The sequence below is a fragment of the Pseudochaenichthys georgianus genome, chromosome 22, assembly GCF_902827115.2.
Source record: "Pseudochaenichthys georgianus chromosome 22, fPseGeo1.2, whole genome shotgun sequence".
Taxonomy (NCBI): Eukaryota; Metazoa; Chordata; class Actinopteri; order Perciformes; family Channichthyidae; genus Pseudochaenichthys; species Pseudochaenichthys georgianus.
The window spans coordinates 8,346,332-8,367,694 of NC_047524.1; the positions used below are offsets into that span (position 1 = coordinate 8,346,332).

Genomic DNA, 21,363 nt, shown 5'->3' on the forward strand with positions numbered 1-21,363 from the left:
GGTGATGACGGTGATGACGGTGATGACGGTGATGACGGTGATGACGGCGGTGATGACGACGATGACGGCGATGACGGCGATGACGGTGATGACGGTGATGACGGTGATGACGACGATGACGACGATGACATTGATTACAGTGACGACGGTGACGGCGGTGATGACGGCGGTGATGACGACGATGACGGCGATGACGGTGATGACGGTGATGACGGTGATGGCGGTAATGACCGTGATGACCGTGATGACCGTGATGACGGTTATGTGGATATCAGACGTCTCTCCTCACTCACCCAGCAATTCCAACCGGTACATTTTTGGGAGGCATTGCGTCAGAACTTCACTCCAAGTTACCCCCCTGGACATCCCTGCTCATTCCCTTTGGGTGTTGCCCCTCTGGAGGTTCCTGTGTCCTTACGACCTGAAGAAGCTCCACCCTCAGCCCCTCCAAGGTCAGGAGCTTTCTCTTCAACAACACCAGGCCTTGTCTCCTCCACGAAGAGGATCAGGGAAGATGACTCCAGCGACTCTGCACTCTCCACATCGGGCCCTGGCTTCTCTACCAAGAGGATCAGGGAAGATGACTCAAGGGACTCGGCACCCTCCACCTTATGCCTATGCTGCCCCATGGTGCCCCTTTCTGTCCAGCAGCGCCCACCCGTGAGTTTTTGGCAGACATTTCGCCCTTTTGGCGTTGCCCCTCCGGAGGATCCTGAGCCGCAAGTGGAACGTCCTGAAGCAGCTCCATCCTCAGCCCCTCCATCGACATCAGGCCTCTCCACAAAGAGGACCTGGGAAGAGGCTTGCTGGGAAGAGGACTTTAGGGACTCGACAACCACCACCTCAGGCGTCGGCCTCTCTACCAAGAGGAACAGGCAAGAGGACTTTAGGGACTCGCCAACCACCACTTCAGGCCTCGGCCTCTCCACCAAGAGGAACAGGCAAGAGGACTTTAGGGACTCGCCAACCACCACCTCAGGCGTCGGCCTCTCTACCAAGAGGAACAGGCAAGAGGACTCGCCAACCCCCACCTCAGGCGTCGGCCTCTCTACCAAGAGGAACAGGCAAGAGGACTTTAGGGACTCGCCAACCACCACCTCAGGCCTCGGCCTCTCTACCAAGAGGAACAGGCAAGAGGACTTTAGGGACTCGCCAACCACCACTTCAGGCCTCGGCCTCTCCACCAAGAGGAACAGGCAAGAGGACTTTAGGGACTCGCCAACCACCACCTCAGGCCTCGGCCTCTCTACCAAGAGGAACAGGCAAGAGGACTTTAGGGACTCGCCAACCACCACCTCAGGCCTCGGCCTCTCCACCAAGAGGAATAGGCAAGAGGAATCGCCAACACCCACCTCAGGCGTCGGCCTCTCCACCAAGAGGATCAGGGAAGAGGACTTTAGGGACTTGACAACCTCCTCCTCAGGCCCCTGGCCCCCCATGGACAAGAGATACCGTCCAGAGGACCACAGGCTCCCTGAAGGATTTGAAAACCTTTGCGTCTGGTAGGACAGATGAAGCCCCAGGCAGCTTCAAATACATTTTTCTGGGTTGGCGATAGGCTTTATTTTATTAATATGTACATTTTCATTTTGTCTTTATTTTCTTTTGGATAATAATTGTTGATGGCCGATGTTCATACCAGCTACCCAAGGTTCAGAGGCACATTTTGCAAATATGGCAGTAGCCATCGATCAGCTTAAGATAAGATATACTTTATTAATCCCAAGTTGGAACATTTGCGTTACATCAGCATGTGTAACAGTTAAATATGCAGTTGTGTTTATTTGAAAATCATTTAGTATAATCACATAAATTCTGTGTTTTATATTCAACAATTCTGTGTTCTTTATTTATTGATTGTTCAACACCTGACAAGGCCGGAGATGAAATATCTACATACATCTTATAAGAGTACATACAGTATGTATAATATCAGTTAAAATAAGTGCTTCAACATAGTTAACATTGCTGGAGGTATGCACAAATATTGATAGATGTCTTGTAATGCACTATTGAGGAACCTGCAACCCACATTTTTCATTCAGTGCAGAACAGTTGTGTAGGCCTATATGATATGTCAATAAACCTTAGAAAATCTTGAAATCTTGAAAGGGATGTGCAAAATAGTCATTACATACAGTCTTTAATTAACAATTAGTAGAGAATAACGAGTAATGAATATACTTTATAGGGATCGTATTAATATCTAATAATAAAAATATTGAAATTCAATAACATGCTTTAACCACCAGGTGTCCCTTTATATCAGCTGTGCACCTTTATGGTGTAAATACAGCCTATCTATATAAAAGTGAGCCGAATTAGTGTTGATACTGCAAGGAGACGTATTGTGTGAAAATAAATGTAAGATGTTGTTTAATGGCTGATATATTTATGATCCACGTCACGTTTTCAGTTCCTCATGTTTGTCTTCTCATCAGGGCTCTATAAATACAGAACTACGGCAGATATGTAATATGTAATGCAGCCGAACCGTGTATTACAATGCCGTTATGTGATGACTTTCAAAGAGAAAAGCAAGCACACTCGGAATAAGGTATTATTATTATTTTGGTCTGTTTCCGGTATTTGTTAATGACGATGTGCTCTGAGATGTGAGACTGGAATTGCACAGGGGGGAAATAACGTAGGCTATCTTTAGATGCAGATTTTGTTACTAATATGTTTAGGCTGTGGACCAACACTATACATTGACGGGGAAGGGGGTAGCAATAAAGATAACACCATTAAACAGATCATGTACATCCACTGCACACATAATCTGAAATAACAACTCATATTTCTCGCATCAAATGACATCAAAACGTATTTTAATGGCCAAACTAACTTTAAAATAGTCATTTTCTACCGAGAATAAAACGAATTTCGGCCATGTTTTCTTTTTCTGCAGGGAGAAATTTGAAGATCACGTGACATAGACGCCAGCCATCGGAATGAATGGTGAAAAAAACGGGGTTTGTCAAACAGAGCACATGGTGTAGGCCAAACGATAGCTGGGGATTCTGGGTAGTGTAGTGTCTTCTGCCATCCTTTACTCAGAAAACATATTTGTTTCTCCGAATCGAAGGGGAAAAATACAAAAGCATTGCACACAATTTAAACCAATCAATGTTGTGTAATTAACAAGGATAATCTGGTGTTTTTTAGTCAATGAGTAGTGCAGATATCACTGTAAAATCAATCGACAGTAAGAGGAGTACTTACTTCCGGGTGTAAAATTCTCCGTTATCCAATGGGAATGGATGCTCACATTGCCTTTAAGGGCAGCCGGCATAAACGAATGCCGTGCTTCCATGAGCGTCAAATCCCGACGCAGATGGGAATACATTGCAATCAATTGAAAGATATTTGTGTCCCTTTATGACGCTGAAGGAGCCTAGGAGCGTCACAATTGGACGCCACGGACACTGACCAAACGTCGCTATTGGACGCTTAGGGAGTGAGAGTGTGTTGCCCAGACAGCTTCAAACACGTATTGCTTGGATGATAGGTCAAATCACCAGGGCTTTTATACATACATTACTCAATTTTATATATCGTTTTTACTTTTGGATAAAATGTGATGATGGTCGATGCTGATACCAGAGGTAAGATAACATGGTATGGTAGTGTGTTCTTTCTTTTTAAAGTATAGATGGCTTTACAAGACAGGTAAGTACATAGTTTAAGACAGTGGTTAAACTAAATCAAGCACATTTACTCAAGTAATGCTCAGTTTTTTCTAGGTGCAACATATAGTGCTAAAGCAGTGACTACTAACGTCACGAAAAGTCTCCAAGTCTCTTTCAGGATTTCGAACAGGTCTCCAGCATTACACACGCTGCATCAACTCCGTGGAAGACTGAAACTCAACGTCCAGGATGTTCAGAGGAAGAGGATGAGTACTGCAGACCCGACCAAAAGAAAGGATGACAACTGATGAAGAGCGGGGGTCGTCTTTTGGGGCTTAGTAAGTGATCCCCTCACAAGGATTGTATTTATTATAGGAGCTTTATCACATTGTTCCATCATTGGAGATTACATTTAACAGCTTACATATTTGAGTAATTATTATTTGTGTTTCTGTCTCACAGGGCAGGACTCCTGTTTGTGTTTTTGGCTGCTGAGAGTGGGTCACCAACCGATGATCCCGGAAAGACCCTGCTCCACAGCAGCCCGCTCTCAGCTTAGTGCTAGACCCTGTGAGTACAGTAAGGACCTCCATGCCCTTCACCCCAGCCCCCGACAACCCCTGCTCCACCCACCAGCCGAGAGGAAGAGGAGCGCCCCAGCCCGTCCAGCACAGATGAAGTTGTTACATCTTCTTCTTCTTCTTCTTCCGTGCTGGTGGGGTCGGGAAGCTCCTCAAAGCTCCACATCTGTGCTCAGGAAACAAGAAGGCAATATGACTTTGAATGACATCTTGAATAAATAAATAAACATTTAGCAAACATGATTTTGTTTGTTTCTGATTTTCCTTTTACTCAAAAAGTATTAATGATGTATATTCATAATATAACATGCTTATATCATGCTCCAGATTATTTCCCGCAATAGTACACACTGCTGGAAAATATCATAAAAACATGTGCATTATCATATTATTCTGGCATGTTATCCAGGTTCATTAACTGTACAAAAGACTTTGTTTAACTTTTATTTGTGCACATTTTTTTCTCTTTTTCAGATATTCTGGAAAAGTGCGTTTGAAATGGTATGTTTTGAACATGAAAAAGGAAAACTATATTTAAGAAAACATTTCAATTATACTCAAATTTGAGTGGAAGCAATGCAATACAAACAATCTGTAGTTTAACCATTAGAGTGACTGTTTTATAATGAGCCGGTCAATATAATATTCTCAACATTTTCTCTATGAATTCTGTGCTCATCGTGAGAGAACGTCATATATCCTGCAGTGCACTGTCCATTTGTTCAGTATGAAACACAACCATTCTTGGGTACATTAGGAAAAAAACATCTGGATGATCGTTTAAATCCACAGCTATATATGCTGTAAATGTCCAGAAATGTGCTATTTTCAATGATATTAAATTAAATCTCACAGCTGTCCCTGTCAATTCTCAGCTTTGTAGTGTAGCTTTTCATTAGTCCATGTATGATAATGACTTTTTCATGGTATTTTAAAGGTTTGTGAACTGAGATGCAGACAACACTGTTTGATTGATTTGCCATATGTATCTTCAAGTTTAAATAATTTTCTTGAAATAGAAGCTAGAAAGCTGTGACAGTTTTACCTACTGTATCATTTTTCTCTCAAGCACTTCATAGTTAAGATGTAAACAGTTGTGAATCACACCTTTTAATTCATGTTGCCGTTATTTCTCACCATTGTCCATTTTTAAATAAATCGTGGAGCTTTTGATTTGGCAGTTGGCATTTATTCTTAGGCTTGTTGAGATGCTGCACATTTTCAAGATACATTTTCTCCCAAAATAATATAATCTCTCCTGGTCGACTCATCTCTTTAACAAGCTCAATTTCTACTTGGCTTTGAGAACCTAAAACATAACTTCACTGAAGGCTGGAGTATGCCTTTCTAGAGCTACAATACTATGGGTAGCGGATGGAGGAAAGTAAATAAATATGATGTTACCAATATTACCCAATCATGTCTTACAGAGACAGAGAATTTTACAACCCCGAGCAAACAGCACACAATGAGAGTATTATAATTATCCTCAGTAATTATAGTTTGTCTGATAAACACAAGTTTGTTTTCCTTCAACATTTTCATTGCATTCCTTTGGCAATAAAATATATTCGAAAATGTTAGAGATTATCTTTTGTTGAATTAAACAGCGAATTAGCATGACCAGCAAATTATAAAGAAAAATGTCTCTTTGCAGGTCTCCCTTGAAAAAGAGATCTATGATCTCAATGGGACCGATCTGGTTAAATAAAGGTTTGAAATGAAATGAAAATCTAGGAGCCATCTTATGCTAGTTTTCAGGTTCATATTTGTATTAAGTGCCTCCACTTTGACTTATTTCTATGCTTTAATGTTCAAAAAGCTCTTTATTGTTCTCTCACGGAGCGTCCACACTACAGCTTCAAAAAAAGCTTGGAGCTGGGCGTGTCTGGAGCTTGGAGATTTTATTCAAGCAACACGACCAACAACCAATCACATGAATCTCCCGCCCCCGACATACAAAGCAAAAACCCCCGGGGATTTTATGGGAGCAATATATATATAAACTCCCCAAACAGGCGAAAACCTACCAGTTTCACCCACTGTCTCTGCCACCTCCCTCCATGCCTGGTTCCTCCGGTTTGTATCCCGGTAGGTGAAGAGGGTCTGGTCATACAAAACCGGGTGATTTGCTACGGCGATAGTTAGTTTCTCCTCCAACTTTTTTTGAAATATAGAAATGAACGGCGGGATATCTCTCCCAGCTTAGACGCAGGTTTGATTGGCTACGGCTTGAGCTGTCAGATTTTCCGAAACGGGATTTGATTGGCTGGCGCTGGCTACTCCGGCGTCTCCGGCGTCAGAAGTTGAACGTTCAACTTCTGACGGTGGAGACGGCGGAGACGGACCGCTCTGCTACCCACAATTCAGTTCGGCGAAAAAGCGAGGCAACGTGACGTCACCCCATTGAAAGTGAATGGGCAGATTGGAGTTGTCGACGCTTCCGACGCTGTCGACGCTGTAGTGTGGACGGGCCGCTGCTGCCTGTGCTGCAGCACCTCTTTTCACCCTCTGTCTAAAACCAGAGCCCAGTCTGCTCTGATTGGTTAGCTGGCCGGCTGTGTATTGGTCAACCACTTAGAGATGTCCCGCCCCTTAGCCGGTCACGTACAATGTTTGAGCGCTAGCCAACAGAAGCGTAAGTGTTACATAGTGATGTCATTATGTTACTGAACTAAACAAAGGAGTCCAATGGAGGAATTTCTGGCAGGGGATTTGTGGGAGAGAAACTCCCTCTGGATTGAACTTTGACATTATTGCCTTTGCAGACCATTTACATGCACACAAACCTATATAACACACTACAGGAAAGAGGAACCCCCACAAATCATAATCGAGCCCCTTTAACTTGTTTTGAGCTGCAAATCATCCACAAAGCATTCAACGTTTGCATGACAGCTTATCCGAATAATTTGCACTTTCACTTCTCTCTCAACAGACACTTTGAGACACTGTTGAGCGGTGATGTACATTCTTTATTCATATATTTGTCCCGGCCCCACAACCCTCACATTTTGACATTGTTACTGTATTTACTTACAGGCAATTGCAAAGTGAAAGGTTCTCAGTCTTACCATCCATCTCTCCCACAGTGCGTTGCCCTCTATCTTCATGAATATCATGAATGAAACAACATACAGTACATACAGTATTTTATACATGCGGGACACATAGTTACTATTGACTTTGCTACTATGGGGCTCAAGCAATTGTCACCTATATAATACAGATCTAGTTCAACCCTCTGAAACCCATACATTATTTAATCTGGCAGAAAAGTGTTATTAAAATAAAAATGCACAAAGTAAAACAAATCTCAATGATAGTACAGTTCCATGATAAGAAAATCAACTGTGCATTTATATAAATACAAAATGTCTCTCAGATCATTTAGTTACAATTAATTAAATTACATTTAGTTTCTTCATTTTGAGGCTGCATTCAGACAGAGGGGAGAATGGTTGGTGGTGTCTTTGTGATTTCATGCTTTGATATTAAGGAAACACTTTGATATTAATGTACCTGCATTTATGTGAACCGAGATAATTATCAGTCTTGATTCATTTACATCCCACTTGAAAACAACATCCGATATTGGACATGCAGACTGGGACAGACGTAAATAATCAGAAAGGATTGGACGGACATGTCTGGAGAGATAACAATGTCATTAATTAAATGATGTGTGTGCTTTATTTTCTGTAGTTTCCACATCCTTTTCTGGTGAATCCAGGCACAACTGCTGTCATTTGGCTTTAATTGCAGGTAAAAGTGAGTTAGTGGTATGCTGTGATATATTTACAGAAGAGTTCTCCTTAAAATAACTGCTCTTTAAATAATAAGTAAATATTCAATCATTAGTCATTTTGACAAAAAATGTTCTCTGGAAATGTTTCAAATTGTGTGGTGTGAATTAATTGGGAAAATATAAAATGTTACTAAATAATAAAGTAAGAACTGTAAATTATGAATTAATATCAGTTACTGGATTACTTAGTTCCAAAATAATGTATTCATATTTAAAAAGTACAGCCTCCCACTGTGAAGAAACCATGATGTTGTGCTGTGCAAATTATTTTTCTACAATATTTAAACCCTCACCCATCATATCCACGATCAAAATGTCATCACTTTTGTGTTTATTTTGTAAAACAACAAGTTACATAATAACATACATATTTCCACAAAAGCATTTGCTGTGTGATTCCTGAATAGTCAGATGTTAAGCACTCGTAATAGATCTGTCTGGTGAACTAGTTTTTGTCCCACTCAATAATGAATAATCTCCGATTACCCCTCAACATCAGATCCATCGCAGCTTGGCTGCTTGCTCTGAGTGAACCTGAGGTCAACAGTGAAGCCACAGCGGCGCAATACTTGTTGAAAGCGGGTACAACACACGGCACAGTTCAACATGTCTGCTTCCAATGCTCACAGGAAACACCTGACCACACACTGTAAATGCTATTTCATTTAAGGTTCGCAATAAGACTCTTTATACGATACAGAAATCTTCTGTGCTCAGACCCATCAAATATTAGTGAAATAAAGAAACAAAATGATCATAATTGGCACGGGCTTGCCATTTGGGAATATCGGCAGCACAATCTTTTCATTTGTCAGTAAATGTTGAATTAAAAGCAGCAAACTAAGCCCTAACTAACACATCAGTGCTGAACGCATTAAGAAGAGAAGCCGACACAAAGTGCTGTTTACTCCGTGTTCACTTACTATGGACTAATCTACACCATCAGCTCTCGTGTGGTTCCACGTGTTTGCAAGTGGACATGCTTCTCTTCAATCAATCAATGTTTATTTATATAGCCCAATATCACAAATGTTACATTTGTCTCAGTGGACTTCACAGTGTGTACAGAATATCAGTATGACAATACGACACCCTCTGTCCTTAGACCCTCTGTCCTCAGACCCTCTGTCCTTAGACCCTCTGTCCTTAGACCCTCACATCGTACAAGGAAACACTTCAGAAGAAACCCCACAGTTTAAAGGGAACATGGGAGAAACGTCAGGGAGAGCAGCAGAGGAGGATCCCTCTCCAGGACGGACAGACGTGCAGCCAGTGTTATCTCCTCTCCTTGTTTTGCTCAGGGTCATTGGTGTAAAAAAACATGCAAAGCACACACGCAGGAATGTGTGCTTGTTGGTGAAAGTAGCTCAGAAAGAAAGTGATTAACCGGGAGGGGAACGGGTAAAAGTACAATGACAGTTGTGTTACGAAGTTGTGTGCAGAAAGGTGTCATGCCTTATCTCCCCACTATCTGTTTCTAACCTTCTTTCCTCTCACACACACACATCTATCCTTCAGCTCCTATTCACCTGGAATATTCAATTGATGCAATCCCAAGTGTGCCTCAGAACTCTATCTTGCAGGCAGGACAGGTCTCGTCCTGCCTGGCGCCCGTGCTGTTGGATCCCAGCACAGTTCTGCCCAGCTCCTTCTGTTCCCCAGATTCTGCTGGTACCACTCCTGCATCGGCACCGACTCCAACGTAGGGATCAATGTCACCTGGAGAGGAAATGACATATTGTACTATTGTATCTTGTTTTGAAGCCAAGACACAACTCAGATGAACGTGCCCATGTTGTTGGTGAATGGTCAGCTGAATGTGTATGTAGACTTAACAATGCTCACAGACTGTAGTTGACAATGAACACAGCCAGTGGTACGGTTTAAACCCGCTTCAACATTTGAAAATGTTTTAGGAACCAATCAGTATATAGATTAAAAAAGCAATTACACTGCACCTCCACTAGTTTGACTTCATTTCAGTTTCAGTCAACCACATCAACAATTAACACCTCCCTTTTTAAAATAGTACACTCTTAATTCAAACCTGACATTATTTAGTTCATTTGCAGACATGTAAGCATTGTTTACACATGTATTTGTTTGTATTCATAACTCTCTGTGTCTCCTTCCTGGCTCAGCAAAAGGCGTCGCTGAGGACTCATGAATAGAGTGGAGCAGTGACGAGTCCTAAAACCCGGAAGTGAGTCAGCATGTTACCACTACCGGTTCCCTCGTCTCAGAGCCAATGGGATCTCTCCGTAGGGTTTTGGAAGATAGCTGGAAATAAGGTCTGTGGTTGAAACACGTTTAAGAGACGGATCACATTTTGTTCTACGACATTAAATACATCAGCAGAGACCCCACTGGTGATCTTTGAGGAGTTGAGGTGTCTGAAAAACGATGGTTGTTACCGAGTGGCTGAATAGGACTACAGAAGCTGTCGAGGACGTTGTACGTCATTACACCGAACACGTAAATACTCCCGCTAAGTTTGTTTGCCCCTGTTCTGCTTGAAAGCAAGTAGGCCTACCTGCCTCCTGCACACTGTTCAAACAAACGCTTCAACTTGTACAATTTTGGTAGTGGTAACATGCTAACTCACTTCCTGGTTTTAGGACTCGTCACTGCTCCACTCCATAGTGGACGGTGTACTGAGGAGTGTGACAGCGAAGAGTGTAAGTGCTGTGGAGTTGAAGAACATGTGGAACATATTGTATAACATTGCACTATTTATGAAACAGAGAGAGAAGTTCAGTGATTGGGTTAGAGGCAGGACGGGAGCAGAGCCTTATGGAGATACATGGATCAGAAGGAGGGGGTAAGAGCTACCAGAAATGCACTTTCCAAATATTTGGGTGAAACATGGTTGATTAGAACAATTTCAAATAGTTTAAACACGGTTGTTTACTTCCATAAGTGGTGATTTGGTGACGTGACAATGCACACTTTTGTACAGTAGGTGGCGGTATGCACCTCTAAATTGTTTGCAACCCACCAATAATCCAGACAAGAAGAAAGAGATTGTGGCAGGTTGTTTTGTTCAGTTAACACCTGTTTAGTTGTTATATTTACTTTTATTAACAAGATTAAAGATTCTTGGTTAATGATGTTTTTTTTCTTATTTTTCTGGGTAGATAAAAAAACCCAGTTTCTATAATCAAAAATGTTTGTACGTCTTTATGCAAAGTGTGCCCGACATTTTGAAAAAGATAGTCTGAGCTCTAGTGAAGTGTGAAGTTGCACAACACTCAACATGTGTATGCTTTTCAAAGGCTCATGGGAGCTGTAGTTATTAGAAGATGACAAAAGAATCATACCACCACAGCCAACAACATCAAGTAATGAACTATGTTGCGATGTGCATGTCTCTCAGTGTGTGTTTTTCCTACCTGCATGGCGTCAGGCCAGGATATCTTGGCATCCAGTAGTGCGTCCAGGGTCTGCCTCATTCTCTCTTCTTTCTCTGGACTGTCGCCGCTGATGATGTAACAGGCGGAGCGAACACATCTGAAGAAGTCCACACTGATTGTTGGAGAGGAGGCTCCAGAGGGAATGTAGGCCAGGTCCACGTACACACTGACTTCACCAACAGAGGTAGACTTAGACCCTGTGGCAGGAGAGAGAGAGACATTTCAACAGAAATAAGTGCACATTTGTTTCAAGTACAAAAGAGGGGAAATTAAAAAGTATGAGGGAGATCTACTGTATTTATTTAAAATGTACTTCTCATACCTGAATTGGGCGATGATTTAGCTGGTGCTGAGCGGGTGCTGGAGGAAGGGGTGCGAATAGATGAGACATTTCCCTTTGGGACTCCACTTTGGCTCCCTGTCTTCCTTTTTCCTGAACTTGATTTTTGAGGGGCTTCAGCAACCTGGAACAATTATTATCAAGAATCAATTATATGAAAGGGTCATCTCTGTGCTCAAAACCTTTGTGAATTTTCTGAATCTCCTTATAGTTGAAGTTAATATTTAGACCATGAAAAGTACCTGGTTTTTTTCAAGATTATTTGTTAACCTTTATTTGATAACATTTAGCAACCGCTCCTATCCACCAGATGAGCTACCAGTGCACCATAGAATAGTCATTTTGACATATAAAAAACCTGTTTGTTGCCAGTTTAATAAGTGAATGGTGACTTTACAATCTCACATTAAAGTTCTATAAAATACTTGCATTTATTTTCCTGTTTATAAAAAAAAAAAAGTTTTGCACTATTTTTCTAATCTGTTAATTGTTTCTATAAAAAAGTTAGGTAAAACTGTGAAGAGTTTATTGCATACAGTGATTAACATTTCAGTAGTTCTAAATAATCAACTTTTAAACCATGACTAATCACTTAAAGTTATACATCATAACCAAATTAGTTGAATAACAGACATCCCTTTCTTTTATGCGAATAAGACAAACTCACCGCTGCAGCTTTTTTCCCTCGCATGCCATTGGCTTTTGCTTTCTTCCCGTAAGTGTCAGCGTCGGACTGAGGAACGGGCATGGAGGTGTCAGGATGAGGGGGCGGGGGGGGGCCGTCTCTGCAAGGAGCCGGGGGAGGGTCATGGGGCAGAGCCTGGTTGGAGCGTAGATCGTGGGGAGAGTTAGATGGCTCACTGCACGACTCATCCTCATCTGAGTCCAGCCCTCCGTCTGCTGTGGTGGAGGGGCAGTCCTCTGTGCAGACGGGGGCGTTTGACTCGCTGGGTGATGTGTCCTGGTTTCTGTTGCCGTGATTATGAAGAGCAAAGGCTCCTCTGGACGGCTCGCTCGCACCTGAGCTGGAGTCGGGCTGTTTGACATGCTTGAACTCGCAGGGGGAAACCAGACACAGATCCACATCGTGAGCGGAGGCCTCAAAGTCAAGTGTGTGAGGAGCGGCAGGTCGCCCCGTCTCTGAACCCTGCCCTGACGATTGGGGAGTCTTCTTCATCGGTAAAGACATTCCAGTACAATGGCCTCCATTGGAGTTGGAGATATGAACACTGTCATCCCCCTCTCGCTGGCTCACAGTGGTTGACCCCTGCTCATAGGACATGGACAGTGATTCATCTACTTCTGTGGACTGAGGTGAGCCCACCTCTGCTGGCATGGAGTGTGTAGTAGTGGTCGTGGTGGTGGTAGCCATGGAGGGAGAGGGGTCTGAGGATCCCTCTTTAAATGTACCCAGGGAAAGAAAACTTAATTGCCTCTCTCTGGGGTTTGTGTTACTCTCTGGATTGCTTTTGGGCTCACTTTGCTTCGATGACCCATTTGTCTGGTTGGCATCAGCAGACTCTAAGTTCCCCATCTGGGCCTGTAACCTGCTGAGAGTGCTGCTATTGCACCACACATCATCTGGGGATAGACAGTAAGGAGTGTGGCCTGCACTGTTGGCCCGTGAGCCCGGGGAGGCCTGATCGTCAGGGCTGAGAGCGGCCTGGTTGTCTGGAGACGATCTCGAGGGAGGGCTGTTTCTCAAAGCCCCGTCCAGGAGCGTGTATTCGGTCGGAGTTAAGTCCAGTTCGTCAGTGGGGTCCTTCTTTGGCACCTTGTTCAGGGGAGAAGGAAATCCTACAACCTTTGCTGGTTTGGTTGTATTTTCAGGCTGCTCTACGTCAGCCTTTTCTCCAGTCCAAGCTTTATCTTCTGCTCCATTACCACCACTTTTTCCTCCCATTATCGCTGCAGCCTCTTCCCCTAGGGTATCCTCGTTCTCATTACCTATATCCTTGCTCTTCACTTTAAGGCTCTTGTCATTTCCTGACTCACTGCTTCTCTGCTCTCTGTTATCTGCTGGTTCCATCTGTGCCTCTCTTCTTTCAGTTTCCCCCCCAAGCTTGAGAAAATCTGCCGTCATATCCTCAGGGGTAGACATTTTAGAGCCACACAGGTTCCCTTCAGACTCCCTCTCTACTTTTTGAATCTTCTGCTCTGTATCACAACCTCCTGGATCTGAGATTTCTAACATGTTCTCAGTGTCAGGCTTTGACAGTTCAGGGTTCACCTTCTTCTCGTCTGCATTTGCCTCCTTTCCTGATGGTTTTCTTGTTTTCTTCACCCCTGTCTTAGAGTCATTTTTTGCTTCCTTTTTGAGCTTAGTTTTATTTTCAGTCCTTGGTTTGGAAGAGAGAACATCTTTCTTTACCTTATCATTCCTCATTACACCGTTGTCCTCTTTTTTCCCAAACTTCTCCTCCTTGCTCGAAGGCTTCTCCTCCTTTTTTCCATCCTTCCCTCCTTTCTTCGAGGTGTTCTTCTCTGACGTTGCTGCTTTTTGCTTTACACCTGTCTCTTTGATTCTGGTTTTATCGGCATCTCTTGTGGCAAATCCATTTAAAACCTTTCCTTTATCCCTAACAAGTACCTCCTTGGCCTCCTCTTTAACTCCACTTTCTTTTCCCTGTTTGAGTGTTGAATCCTTCCCTTGTGACCTGCCACTGTCCTGACTCTCTGTGCTCTTCGCCTTCCTGTCCTCCCCAAGCCTCTCCATGTCCCCTGTGGTAACTGTGGGTTTCTGGAGGAAGGCCAGGCCCTTGAGTTTATCCAGCCCCTGCAGTAGTTGTGCCTGTGGGGTCACACCTGGGAACAACACCCTGACAACCTTCTCCTGGGGACACGCCGGGTGCCACACAAGCAGGGCGGAAACTGAGGCAAGGGCGGTGAGGGGGAGGATTGGGGATTTGGATGCTGATGACTCCCCATCAGGCCAGCTTTGCATAAATGTCTGGTAATCCTGACTGTTTTTGCCAGGGTTGAGGATGTATAAATCCAACTGCCCCACTCCCATCTTCTGGAATAAGGTTAACGGCTCAATGGGGTTCCCCTGGGGGCGAAACAATGGCTGTGGCCTGATGTCTAACTTCTTTAACAGCTGAAAGGTTAAGGCCGCCTGGTGGGTGCTCTTCAGTACATTGTCCTCACCTGTCATGAGAAGAATGATAACTTAACTCGATGACTATCACTCACATTAGAAGTTACTCTGGTATGTTTTAATCATCACTTACAAGGCTGTTCCTCCGTCTGCAGCCTGCTGGGGGCGTTAAAGAACACGACTCCAAGCTCTGGGGAGATGAGCCTCTTAGAAGAGTCATCTGTTCAGATACAAGAAGATTAAGACACAAAAGTGTACATTTTGAGATTTAAAAAAAGGGTAAAGATGACTTCAGAGAAATCTTTAAATGTTATCATTTTCTGTGAGAGCAGCGTCAGTGGATCAGTCAGTAGGGGCTTGGACTGTGAGCCATAGGGTCGCCGGTTCAAGCCCCCGAACAGACCTAAATATGGAGTGTGGACTGCTACTTGGAGAGGTCCCAGTTCACCTCTTGGGCCCTGCATTGGTGCCCTTGAGCAAGGCACCGGACACCCCCCACCCCCCATTGCTCCCCAGGTGCTGTACAATAGCTGCACTGATGTGGGTTAAATGCAGAGGCCACATTTTGAAATGTTTTGGCTCTATGAAACCTGATGTACTTATATGATTCTGTTTTCTTCAAGTTTGTATCTTCTTGGTCGAATGCACTTATTGTAAGTCGCTTTGGATAAAAGCGTCAGCTAAATGTAATGTAATGTAAAAAGGGTTTCATCCCTCCGATCTATTCCTGTTTAGAAGTTTCCCTTTTTTCACCTGACATGGTTTTCTCTCATCCAAACTAGCTGTATGCTCCCATAATACCACATATTTAGTATGCCAGAAAAAATATTTTGCGGTACTCCAAAACTACCACAATGTCTTTTTGCATCCGTTCACATTTTGTAGTATGCAAGCCAGCATGCTAACAGGTGCAATGTTATGAAATCCTATACGCATACTGCCTGCAACAGTACACACTTTGTAAGTGTAACTGCAGTACATACTAAAAGTAAAAAGAGAGTATGTTATTTCAAAATTCAGCCCCAAGTGTCTAATTATAGAGAATTTTGGGCAATATAATTAGATTGACTCTATTTCTTACCTTTTATCTCAGAGCTCAGCTCCAACTCGGCCACCTTCCTCTCCAGGAACACGTTGACTCCGGGGAGGTTCTCCGTCCCAATGTGCGTCAACAACACGGCATCAACTCGGTCAAGGTGGCGGACGAGCTTCCAGAAACAGGCCTGAGGATCCGAGCCGCCGTCTAACAGCAATGTGAACCCATTAACAGCAAAAAAGGCACAGTCACCGCGGCCGGCGGGGAACACGTAGCAGCAGGGGCGGGACAGCTTGAGGAAACCCACGGTGGTGGGAGGGGGCAGAAGGTCGAAGGGAGAAGGAGGGGAAAGGGTTCCAGAGATGAGGGAGGTGAATTCCCCCAGGGCCTCCATGGCAGGCAGCACCTCCGGGGGATTGATGAGCAGCCTGAGAGGACCCTGCTGGTTCCCCAAGAGACTCTTCCTCCACTGGCTGATGTCGGGACAACTGAGAGTCAGGCTGAGTTTGTTGGAGGAGGCAGAGCTCTCTTTTTCTATGAACTAAAAAAAGAACATTACTGTAGTATTAAATACTGACATACTTACGGGAAAGGATGAGGGCCACAAGAGAATTTTCTTTTGGAATGTGACCAAAAGTTTTTTGTATTTATATTTTTTTCTTCAGAATTCTGAGATTAAAGTCAGAACTCAAAATTGTATTTTTACTTTTTGCTCACAGTCCCAAAAAATCAACCAATATTATCTTATTTTAAAAACAGATTGTGGTAATATACTGCTTATATGTTATTATAGGTATATATAAATATCTTTGGCTTTTTTGGGATTGATCAGAAAAAAGATTGACACAGTTTTGTGCAATTTGATTGACCTTATATTCAAGAAAATAATCAACAAACTAATTTCTGATTACAATCATCTCTACAATAATCAGCACAGAAATAAAAGTGAGAGAGACTTTGTCGTACCTGCTCTGTTAGGATTTGTTTCAGCTGCTGTGGAGAGAACCGTCCTCTGTGAAGCAGAAGGTCTCCACTTTCCTCCTCGCTCTGGCCAGCCAAGATCAACAACTTATGAGCCGATTCCCGGGACAGCAGAGCAAACGCCTGGAGAGAGACGGGGGGTAAGATTTTTATTTTGCAATGTAGCTTTAATTCCCCATGTTTAAACATAAAACAAAAAAGAATTTGAGAAAAAAGTAGGAAGAGATAGGAATGAATAACTTTACTTTACAATCAGCATAAAAGTTCAGGTACTATTAAGATAATGTGTATCACATTTTTAAGGCAACATTTTTAATATTTTCTCTGCTTTATATTATTGTAAATTAAATATATTGCACGTTTGGACAAGCCATTCAACCACATGAGCTTTGTTTTAATGTCTCTTTGAGGTTAGTAGATCAAACTAATTGCTTGTTAATCAGGCAAATATTCGTCAGATTCTTCATTACAAATATCAACAAACAAAAACACTGTTGCTATCAGTACATTCCAATTTCATTACTTCAGTTTATTTGTAAGACAAAGTCTGCAAGAAAATGATGATATGAATCTAGCATATTCAAATTGTATTCCCTGCTTCGTTCTCAGATCTCATTTAAACATATTATTCATGTTTATCATAAACTGATGAATATATATCAGAATACTTTAATCCCTGCCACATGATAACACCTGACTTAAAATATCTTTAAAAAGCATTTAAAGGAGCCAGGATGTATCACCTCTGAATGAACCTGTTCCTGAGATGGACCGATGAGCACCCGAGTGTCCAACACTCTGGTGCTGTGGCGCAGGCACTTCTGCCCTGAGGAGGCAGAGAGAAAAAGAAAGAGTAAAGAGAGACGGACAAACAGGCAGACAAGCAGAAAAGTCTGAGCGGAGGGAGTCTGAAAACAAGCTAAGGGATCTGAGCGAATATGAGAGGCCAGAAGCAAATAGGTGGGAGGGTCAAAGAAGTCAATGAGAAAGTAAATAGAGATTGACTCGCTCAGCAGAAAAGGAGGAAGGAAGAAGAGGGGAAACAGCTGAGTCAAAGGGTACTGTCTGCGGATGAAATATCAAATTAAGTAAATATCCAGTCTGAGGGGAACTGGATCAACGTTTGAGGACACAGAGCCGGACACGGCCAACTGGAAAATAATGACTCAAATAAGTAGGCTCCAAAAGTTTATTTTTCTTTGAGTCAAGTTAGAAATAAAAAAGAAAATCGTTACTTGTTAGGACTCTCTTTTCAGAAGTGATTTTGGCTTGTCAAAGCAGGAAAAGCACTGTTGAAATGAATAACATTAATGATGGCTACGTGCCATGACTCACTCAGTGAAATGGCTTACTGAGACATGGTGCTATTGTTCAAATCTTTTTTACCTCTGTTTTGTTTTGCTTTCCCAGGCCATTGTGTCTGCTGTGACGGTCTAGCGCTGAATCCCATTGTTTACATTTGTATACAGTTGTGTGGAGTATTGTCACTGTGAAGTTGCTAAGCAATCAGTAAAGGCTACTAAAAGTCACAGCCTAAAGACAGAGAAAGATCCAGTTCGTCCTTTAACAATACATTTCTTGCACACAATTTAAAATAGGATGTGTTATTTAGTGAAATGTAGATGTTCTTTGTGACCTTTAGAGAGAGCCATGATATGTGTTTCTCCACGTTGCAGTGTGCCATAGCTGTAGCTACTTTTTACAATAAAGGTATTGATCCTATTATTTAACTCGTAGCAAAACTCAAATAAGTGTATTTCCCAAAATGTTGAAGTATTTCTTCAAATCACCTCTCTTTTTCTCATCAATAGCATGAGCACTGGCGTACACCGTACTCCAAATGAACAGAGGGCCTATTTACCAGAAACAGGACACCTCTCTGGCTGCCATTTTGTCCTCCCTATAGAAAGAGATGTCTGTTTCTGTCTTTGTTTGTCACTTAAGATCACCCCAGATGTTTTTTCACCATTTTCACCATTTTCCCCAGTTGTCCTTGGCTCTGCATATAAAAAGGCTGTATCACAAAACACATGTGGCACAGCTTGGTAACAGGTCTCTATTGTTTCAAATCCAAAAGGCCCACCCATGATTAACAATCCCTCCCTCCCCCCCTTCCTTCCTCCCTCCCTTCCTTCCTTCCTTCCTTCCTGGGGACGGTCCTTTCTGAGTGTTAAAGGCTCAAAAAGACGTCCAGTTACTTACTCGCACCCTTAAAAGATGCCGTGTGCTGGGACAGAAATTCTTGGAGATAGAGATTCAGGTCACAAGATTTGAAGTCGATGTCCCATGACCGAATACCTGGAGACATACATGAGGCAACAATTGGTTTATTTTGTCATAAACAACATGACATTACATGTTACTTGTTAGACGCTTTTATCCAAAGCGACTTACATACTCAATACTGTGGGCAATCCCTACAGGAGCAATTTGAGGTGAAGTGTCTTGCCCAGGGACACAACGACATGCTGACTGCAGTGGGGTTTGCACCTGTGACCCCCTGGTCCCAACACCAACGCACTAGGCCGCTGCGCCACACGCCTCCCAACAACGCAATCTTTCATAAATAACACAAAAGTGTCCATGTATAAACTAAACTAAAGGTGTAGAGGTTGTTAATGTGCAAATGCAATGATCGTATATGTATCGTTATTGTAAAAAGTTACAGTACTCTGTATTTATGCAAGTAAAAGTACAAGTATAAGCTTATTACATTTTAAATGAACAGTCAATTTGTACCAAATAAAATGTCAAGTTAAATGTGTTATGATATTAAAATAATACATTTATGAATAGGCTATTCTAATTATAATGATTAAACATTGTAAATGTGGGTTGTATTTTAAGCGGCAAATCATGTGTAATAATAATAATAATAATAATAATAATAATAATGCCTTAATGGAAGTATCCTGGTATAAATATTGCTCTTTCTGCTATCCTTTCATTTACCATGGAACAGGCTAGATGATGAACAGTTATAAAAAAAGAGATGCAAACATACAAACATGTTCTTATTCAAAGAAAAGGGATAACATATATTTGATTGAATATTATTTTGTAAATAGGCAGCACTAGCTCAGTAAGTAAACAAGAAAAAAACCAGATCTGTGGTTTGCATATTTAATTTAGTGTGTGACATCATGGGAAAACTTGAAAAATGCATGAAGCTGAAAAGAGGGATCCTTTTCTTAGCTCTTAAAATACTGACATTTTGATTATCTTCACTAGACAGTCATGACATTTGTAAAGGCCTTATGAAGATTAATAACATGTCTGTCTGAGTTTCTGTCACTCTATCTATCTATCCTTCTGTTCCCGTTTATATTCCCTTATCTATCTCGGCCTAGTGTTTTGCATAAATATGCTGCACTCAAATGTGCAGACTGTGGGCTATGCCATGTACTGTCTACTGCAGTCTCCAGTAAGCCTACCGCTGCACACAAACGTACAAGCACATCGTTTACAAGTGGCTATGTGTTGACTGAATATCCTGCATGCAACATTTCCCCCAAACCTTTACCTTACATAACGATATACTGAGGCGATGGACAAATCACACTGCATTTAATTATAATGTGCCCAGCGGGACGAGGTGATGCTGATGGTGGAGAATCGCCAGATGACGCATCCTCGGCCAGTAAGGGTGGAACAAATTGCATAAACACTGCAGTGGGGTCTGTGTAGCATCTTCAGTGATTTTTCAGGCGATGAGAACTCGCAGGCGTCTGAATTGTGAATCCAAATAAAGAGATAGAAGGAAAACTACGTGGTGCTGCTGTGAGGGGCGTTGACATACGTACCTCGTTCAATGTCCCTGCTAGTGTGTCCCGCGTGTCTGGGGTGAGCAGTGCGTCCTATAATGATGAGCAGGGAGTATTTGTGCAGGCACAAGTCAGGGTTTGCGGTCGCGACGCGCCTCGGCTCCTCCTGTACCTCCCTCTCCGGCACCCGGCTGGACGCCATGTTGGAAACTTGCACTTGGATATGATGTCATTGAAAAAGCCTGACAGCGCCTTTTATTACCGAGGGATGACAGCTGGTGTACCGGAATGCATCGTGCATTAGTGAATGTGTAGAAACAGCAGTGGTATTAAGTAACTAAGTAAGCCTATACGTGTAATCAAGGAATGTAGGCTACTTAATTTAAACGTTGAGGTAGGCTGTACTTTACTTACTTCCATTGTACTTTATACTTGACTCTTTTGTAGTAGGCTACCTTTAGATAAACAATATGATCAACACTAAAATAAGGCTTTAGTCTAGATTGAATTCACTAGCTACAAATTAAATAATTCAAATTAGTTCCAGCTTTATCAGCTTCACATCGATCAATCCAATCAAAACATACAATATATTAATCTGAAATTGACCAATCTGCACAATGAATACTTTTACTTTAGGTAGCCTACTTTAAGAATATTTTGATGCTAATACTTTTGTACCTCAGTTGAGAAACATTTTGAATGCAGGAC

General features: G+C 42.4%; 1 protein-coding gene across 1 annotated transcript; it reads right to left on the bottom strand.

Annotated features, from left to right (window-relative positions):
- Positions 1 to 9,179: 9,179 nt before the first annotated feature.
- Positions 9,180 to 21,012, bottom strand: LOC117467987 (microtubule-associated protein 1S-like). Its single transcript, XM_034111936.2, is given in 11 exon segments — positions 9,180 to 9,686; positions 9,689 to 9,740; positions 11,414 to 11,631; positions 11,757 to 11,898; positions 12,442 to 14,921; positions 15,005 to 15,091; positions 15,953 to 16,448; positions 16,874 to 17,011; positions 17,632 to 17,714; positions 19,091 to 19,186; positions 20,692 to 21,012. Coding segments are annotated over 11 exon segments (4,056 nt in total). The 5' UTR covers positions 20,855 to 21,012; the 3' UTR covers positions 9,180 to 9,585.
- Between the last annotated feature and the right edge of the window lie 351 nt (positions 21,013 to 21,363).